We start from the raw sequence: 7,500 nt of genomic DNA on the forward strand, positions 1-7,500 counted from the left end.
TCAGACTGTCAACAGTCTGTCAGACTGATGACAGGCAGGCGGAGGAGTAGAGAAGTGTCTGGATGAGGAGAAACTGTCCTGTTCAAACATGATCAATAACCAAAAATATCTCCAACGATTTGGAGAAGTCTGGGATTTTGCAGCGCCCCCTGAGAGCCTGCGAACACCACTGAGCAAGAAACAATATATCGATATTTCAGCAGTAATATTAAATCAGTAATATTACATCAGCGTTATGACCAGCCTGCAGTCTGAGGGGGAAATAATCAGCTGTAAATCTGCAGCTGAACGTTAAACATCAAAAATCGAAATGATGGAAATTTAAAATGTAATTTTTCTGTGTGTGTGTGTGTGTGTGTGCAGTCCCACTGGAGGAGGTTTGTCCAGCAGAGGGCGTACAGACGGAGACTGCAGTTCCTCTACCAGAACTGGAGAGCTGTGGTGAAGGTAGGAACACACACTCACACTCACACACTCACACACACACACACACACACACTCACACTCTCACACACACACACACTCACAGGTCTTGAACACAGTTCAACATAATGTCAGATGTTCTGTCTGCAGTGATCAGCAGTGTCAACACTTCTGTCCACCCAGTCAAACTGAATGTTTTCTCTCTGATGTTCAAACCCTCCAACAGTTTTAAAGGTTTCATGAAACTCGACACATTAGTGAGCGTGGAAACTGAAACGCAACAAAATGGTGGTTTGGTTGCTTTCCTGGTCGATCTGATTGGTTGTTGAGTTGGTGTGTGTCCAGGCTGGAGATCCATCCAGTCTGTTACAGCCGCTGAGTCCTGCAGAGGAACCAGTTTTCTGTCCTGTGTGTTGGTCCCCCTGGACCCCCCCCCCCTGGACCCCCAGACCCCCCTGGACCCCCGGACCCCCTGCAGGATGTGATGCAGTTTATCTTCTTGAATCTCGTGTCTGTTGTTTCAGATCCAGTCTCTGGTGAAGATGTGGCTGGTGAGGAGGAAGCACCGAGCTCGACTCGACTTCTTCAGACGGAACGTGAGTCTTCCTGTTCCCTGCCTGAAGAACTTTATTTGGATTTGAGTTAATTTAATTACAGTGTCATACACCGTACCGGTGCCCAGCCCAGATAGGCTTACAAGACACTGTAAATGAAACAGAGTTATCAAACAAAAGTACAGTGATCACAACACAGAGTACATGTTATCCATCTGCAATTCCCCTTCAGATTACATTACAGGCAAAGAAGTTCGGTATCATAGCAACCAACATGTCATTCAGGATCCTTCTGTCCCACGTGTGTTTGTTCAAGTCCAGGTTTGTTCAGGTCCGGGTTTGTTCAGGTCCGGGTTTATTCAGGTCCGGGTTTGTTCAGGTCCAGGTTTGTTCAGGTCCAGGTTTGTTCAGGTCCAGGTTTGTTCAGGTCCAGGTGTCGTTCCTCTGTCTGACCACAGGTGGGCGCTGTCATCAGGATCCAGGCGTTCTTCAGAGCCAATCGGGCGCGAGAGGAGTACAGGATGCTGGGTAAGAACCTAACTCTTCTTCTCTGGTTGATTATATTTCTTTTTGTTCTCTGATATTTTCATCATTATTCTTGTTTTTGTATCACTGTGTAAATAAAGTTGTGTAATATGAATGATGCCTATTACATCTGACCGATAAGCCCCTCCCCTTCCTGTGTCAGTGCACTCGGCCACGCCCCCCCTGTCCGTGGTCAGGAAGTTCGTCCACCTGCTGGATCTGGGCGACGCCGACATCCGTCAGGAGGCGGAGCTTCTGCGCCTGAGGGAGGAAGTGGTGCGCAGCATCCGCTCCAACCGCCAGCTGGAGGCCGACCTGGAGCTGATGGACCTGAAGATCGGCCTGCTGGTCCGCAACCGAGCCACGCTGCAGGTACCAACAAAGATCCTCTATATTCACAAGATGACTCACTCTGCCCTACAGGTACCAACAAAGTGTTAGCATGTCTGCTAACAAGCTACGGAAGCTCCATTCTGATTGGTCCGTTTGCTTTCTCTGCCGCTTTTGTATGAAACGGGTATGAAAATTGTAGAGGTTGTCCTGCTGATCCTGGGACTGAGGCATCATGGGAACTCTGTCAGGGACACTGAGGCATCATGGGAACTCTGTCAGGGACACTGAGGCATCATGGGAACTCTGTCAGGGACACTGAGGCATCATGGGAACTCTGTCAGGGACACTGAGGCATCATGGGAACTCTGTCAGGGACACTGAGGCATCATGGCATAACGTGCCTCGTTAGCGTTGGGTTAACCTGATTCCCTCCTCATTAGTGTGATGCTGGTCTGATTCGTTAGCGTGATGTTAGCCTCGTTAGCACTAACGAGCGTGTCTCTGCAGGAAGTGGTGTCGCACTGTAAGAAGCTGACGAAGAAGAACAAGCAGCAGCTGGACGGACTGATGGAGCTGCAGAAGAAGAAAGGACTGAAGGTTCTGAGCAAAGAGAGGAGAGACAGACTGGAGGCTTACCAACACCTGTTCTACCTGCTGCAGGTCACACACACACACACACACACAGAGAACACACACACACACACACAGAACACAGACAACACACTCACACAGAACACACACACACACAGAGACAACACAGACAACCCCCCAAGCACATCGAATTAGAGAATTAGTTCTTCTTCTTCTTCTTCTTCTGTTCCACTCTGCACGTCACGCCCTCTGAACGTGTCGTTGATAGTTCTGAAATTAAATATTGATTAACTTAAGTATTGACATTTTTATTATCATGATCTGTGGTGTAATGAGCTCAGCTGCTCTCTGACAGTCTTACATACTGACATGTATGTGTGTGTGTGTGGTCTCTGTGTGTGTGTGTGTGTGTGTGTGTGTGTGTGTGTGTGTGCAGACCCAGCCCCTGTACCTGGCCCAGCTGGTCTTCCTGATGCCTCAGAGTCGCTCCACCAGCTTCATGGAGATGTTGGTGTTCAGTCTGTTCAGCTACGGCTCCGACTGCAGGGAGGCCTTCCTGCTGCTGCAGCTGTTCACTGCAGCACTGCAGTCTGAGATCAGGTGACCACACACACACACACACACACACACACACAGCTGTTCACTGCAGCACTGCAGTCTGAGATCAGGTGACCACACACACACACACACACAGCTGTTCACTGCAGCACTGCAGTCTGAGATCAGGTGACCACACACACACACACACACACACACACACACTCAGCTGTTCACTGCAGCACTGCAGTCTGAGATCAGGTGACCACACACACACACACACACACACACACTCAGCTGTTCACTGCAGCACTGCAGTCTGAGATCAGGTGACCACACACACACACACACACACACACACACAGCTGTTCACTGCAGCACTGCAGTCTGAGATCAGGTGACCACACACACACACACACACACACACACACACACAGCTGTTCACTGCAGCACTGCAGTCTGAGATCAGGTGACCACACACACACACACACACACACACACACAGCTGTTCACTGCAGCACTGCAGTCTGAGATCAGGTGACCACACACACACACACACACACACACACACACACACACACTCAGCTGTTCACTGCAGCACTGCAGTCTGAGATCAGGTGACCACACACACACACACACACACACACACACACACTCAGCTGTTCACTGCAGCACTGCAGTCTGAGATCAGGTGACCACACACACACACACACACACACACACACACACACTCAGCTGTTCACTGCAGCACTGCAGTCTGAGATCAGGTGACCACACACACACACACACACACACACACACAGCTGTTCACTGCAGCACTGCAGTCTGAGATCAGGTGACCACACACACACACACACACACACACACAGCTGTTCACTGCAGCACTGCAGTCCGAGATCAGGTGACCCCACACACACACACACACACACAGCTGTTCACTGCAGTACGAGATTAGGTACACACACATACACACAGGTGATGATGTCACCACCTGTTGTACTCTATAGACGGTGACATCACCTGGTACCAGAGATCAGCCAATAGCAGATGGCCTTTTACCTGCTGCTGTTCAATTCCTCTTTAACTCTGACTGAATCGTCCGTCTGTCTTTGTTAATAAAGTTTTCTCCTGACAGGCTGAAGGTGGAGCAGCCGCAGGACGTCGTCACCGGAAACCCGACGGTCATCAAGCTGCTGGTGAGTTTCTACCGGCAGGGGCGGGGCCTCGGCGCCCTGCGGGGGGCGCTGGGCCCGGCGCTGCGGGACGTCCTGCAGGAGCGCAACATCAGCATCAGGACCGACCCGCTGGACGTCTACAAGACCTGGATCAACCAGACCGAGAGCCAGACCGGGACCAAGAGGTGCACACAGACACACACACACACACACACAGTTCCTCTGCAGTTTGACTGAAGCTGTAACAGATGGATTTGCCTCCTCAGCTCTCTGCCGTATGACGTCAGCCCTGCGGACGCTCTGTCTCACCCGGAGGTGCAGCGCCGCCTCGACGTCTCCATCATCAACCTGAAGAACCTGACCGACCGCGTCTTCAACGCCATCACCTCCAACCTGCACCGGCTCCCGTAGGTCAACCTGTCTCCTGTCAAACTGTCCCCGGCAACAACTGCCTGCAACTAAGCAATCTGCAGTTGCTTAGTTGCTGACAGTGAAGAGCGTTGACCTCACTGCATGCTAACTGTTTAGCACACTGTGTGTTTAGTGGAGGCTAACAGCTAGCTTAGCATCAGGACTCCAATACAGTAAATACACACAGGAGGAGAAAACTGATTAGAAATTTGGAAATGAATTATATTTGACAGTTTTTGTGTGTTAACTGTGTGTGTGTGTGTGTGTGTGTGTGTGTGTGTGTGTGTGTATCCAGATATGGTTTGCGCTACACAGCCAAGGTGCTGAGAGACGCGCTGAGGGCCAAGTTTCCTGGAGCCAGTGAAGACGAGCTGTACAAGGTAGAAACCAGTAGAGACTGTGTTGAACTGGTCAGCTGCAGTAGAACCCAGTAGAGACTGTGTTGAACTGGTCAGCTGCAGTAGAAACCAGTAGAGACGGTGTTGAACTGGTCAGCTGCAGTAGAACCCAGTAGAGACTATGTTGAACTGGTCAGCTGCAGTAGAACCCAGTAGAACAGTGTTGTACTGTCAGCTGCAGTAGAACCCAGTAGAACTGTGTTGTACTGTCAGCTGCAGTAGAACCCAGTAGAACAGTGTTGTACTGTCAGCTGCAGTAGAACCCAGTAGAGACTGTGTTGAACTGGTCAGCTGCAGTAGAAACCAGTAGAACAGTGTTGTACTGTCAGCTGCAGTAGAACCCAGTAGAACTGTGTTGAACTGGTCAGCTGCAGTAGAACCCAGTAGAACTGTGTTGAACTGGTCAGCTGCAATAGAAACCAGTAGAACAGTGTTGTACTGTCAGCTCCAGCAGAACCCAGTAGAGACTCTGTTGAACTGGTCAGCTGCAGTAGAACCCAGTAGAACAGTGTTGTACTGTCAGCTGCAGTAGAACCCAGTGGAGACTGTGTTGAACTGGTCAGCTGCAGTAGAACCCAGTAGAGACTGTGTTGAACTGGTCAGCTGCAGTAGAAACCAGTAGAGACGGTGTTGAACTGGTCAGCTGCAGTAGAACCCAGTAGAGACTGTGTTGAACTGGTCAGCTGCAGTAGAACAGTGTTGTACTGTCAGCTGCAGTAGAACCCAGTAGAACAGTGTTGTACTGTCAGCTGCAGTAGAACCCAGTAGAACAGTGTTGTACTGTCAGCTGCAGTAGAAACCAGTAGAACTGTGTTGAACTGGTCAGCTGCAGTAGAACCCAGTAGAACTGTGTTGAACTGGTCAGCTGCAATAGAAACCAGTAGAACAGTGTTGTACTGTCAGCTGCAGTAGAACCCAGTAGAGACTCTGTTGAACTGGTCAGCTGCAGTAGAACCCAGTAGAACTGTGTTGTACTGGTCAGCTGCAGTAGAACCCAGTAGAACAGTGTTGTACTGTCAGCTGCAGTAGAACCCAGTAGAGACTCTGTTGAACTGGTCAGCTGCAGTAGAACCCAGTAGAACTGTGTTGTACTGGTCAGCTCCAGTAGAAACCAGTAGAACTGTGTTGTACTGGTCAGCTGCAGTAGAACCCAGTAGAACAGTGTTGTACTGTCAGCTGCAGTAGAACCCAGTAGAACTGTGTTGTACTGGTCAGCTGCAGTAGAACCCAGTAGAGACTCTGTTGAACTGGTCAGCTGCAGTAGAACCCAGTAGAACAGTGTTGTACTGTCAGCTGCAGTAGAACCCAGTAGAACTGTGTTGTACTGGTCAGCTGCAGTAGAACCCAGTAGAACTGTGTTGAACTGGTCAGCTGCAGTAGAACCCAGTAGAACAGGAACTGGTCAGCTGCAGTAGAACCCAGTAGAACAGTGTTGTACTGTCAGCTGCAGTAGAACCCAGTAGAACTGTGTTGTACTGGTCAGCTGCAGTAGAACCCAGTAGAGACTCTGTTGAACTGGTCAGCTGCAGTAGAACCCAGTAGAACAGTGTTGTACTGTCAGCTGCAGTAGAACCCAGTAGAGACTCTGTTGAACTGGTCAGCTGCAGTAGAAACCAGTAGAACTGTGTTGTACTGGTCAGCTCCAGTAGAAACCAGTAGAACTGTGTTGTACTGGTCAGCTGCAGTAGAACCCAGTAGAACTGGTCAGCTGCAGTAGAACCCAGTAGAACTGTGTTGTACTGGTCAGCTGCAGTAGAACCCAGTAGAACTGTGTTGTACTGGTCAGCTGCAGTAGAACTGTGTTGTACTGGTCAGCTGCAGTAGAACCCAGTAGAGACTCTGTTGTACTGTCAGCTGCAGTAGAACCCAGTAGAACCGTGCTGTGTTCTCTGCAGATCGTGGGGAACCTGGTGTATTATCGCTACATGAACCCGGCCATCGTGGCTCCTGATGGTTTCGATGTGGTGGATTTCTCCGCTGGCTCCGCCTTGTTGCCAGAGCAACGGCGCCTCCTGGGCTCCATCGCCCGCATGCTGCAGCACGCCGCCGCCAACAAGCGTTTCCACGGCGACGGGCCGCACCTTCGCTCCCTCAACGACTACATCGGCCAAACGCACGCCAAGTTCAGGTCAGCTGCTGCTCTGTGGGTGTTAGGTCACATGACATGGCGACTGTGTTCTGACAGGCTGTGGGCGGGGCCAGAGGCTCCGCCTACAGCCTGATACAAAGAGTTGAACAGGCAGATCATGTAGTTTTTGCTTTATTGCCTTTCATGACATTAGATTGTTTTAATGAGTTAGCATAGCTAGCTAGCAAGCGCTGATTAGGCCGCAGACGGATCAGCTGTCCTCCATCTTGTCTCTGAGTCGTTTCTTCTGTCGTCTTTCAGATAAAAGTTGTAGAGAACTGAAGCTTTGAACGGCTGAATCAACTTCTCCATTTTGAATTGTTCTTTAACTTTAATCACATCAGTAGGGAAACAAGGAAGCTGAAACCTGATTGGCTGTTAACAGTGAAAAGTTCAGCTGACAGCTTGTTGAACATCCAATCATC

At 50.1% G+C, this 7,500-nt stretch overlaps 2 protein-coding genes across 5 annotated transcripts in view; both read left to right on the top strand.

Moving 5' to 3' along the window:
* The window catches only part of decr1 (2,4-dienoyl CoA reductase 1, mitochondrial), a 317,727-nt gene that overhangs the window by 145,473 nt on the left and 164,754 nt on the right, over positions 1–7,500 (top strand). The gene's annotated exons all lie outside the window — the stretch shown is intronic.
* The window catches only part of iqgap3 (IQ motif containing GTPase activating protein 3), a 34,820-nt gene that overhangs the window by 18,004 nt on the left and 9,316 nt on the right, over positions 1–7,500 (top strand). The window contains exons 20-29 of the mRNA XM_078286997.1: positions 364–447; positions 948–1,019; positions 1,436–1,505; positions 1,666–1,874; positions 2,343–2,495; positions 2,863–3,026; positions 4,099–4,323; positions 4,405–4,545; positions 4,845–4,929; positions 6,843–7,075. Coding sequence (XP_078143123.1) covers positions 364–447; positions 948–1,019; positions 1,436–1,505; positions 1,666–1,874; positions 2,343–2,495; positions 2,863–3,026; positions 4,099–4,323; positions 4,405–4,545; positions 4,845–4,929; positions 6,843–7,075 — 1,436 coding nt within the window. The remainder of the gene's footprint in view (positions 1–363; positions 448–947; positions 1,020–1,435; positions 1,506–1,665; positions 1,875–2,342; positions 2,496–2,862; positions 3,027–4,098; positions 4,324–4,404; positions 4,546–4,844; positions 4,930–6,842; positions 7,076–7,500) is intronic.

Source organism: Centroberyx gerrardi, chromosome 12 (assembly GCF_048128805.1).
Source record: "Centroberyx gerrardi isolate f3 chromosome 12, fCenGer3.hap1.cur.20231027, whole genome shotgun sequence".
In the NCBI taxonomy this organism is placed as follows: Eukaryota; Metazoa; Chordata; class Actinopteri; order Beryciformes; family Berycidae; genus Centroberyx; species Centroberyx gerrardi.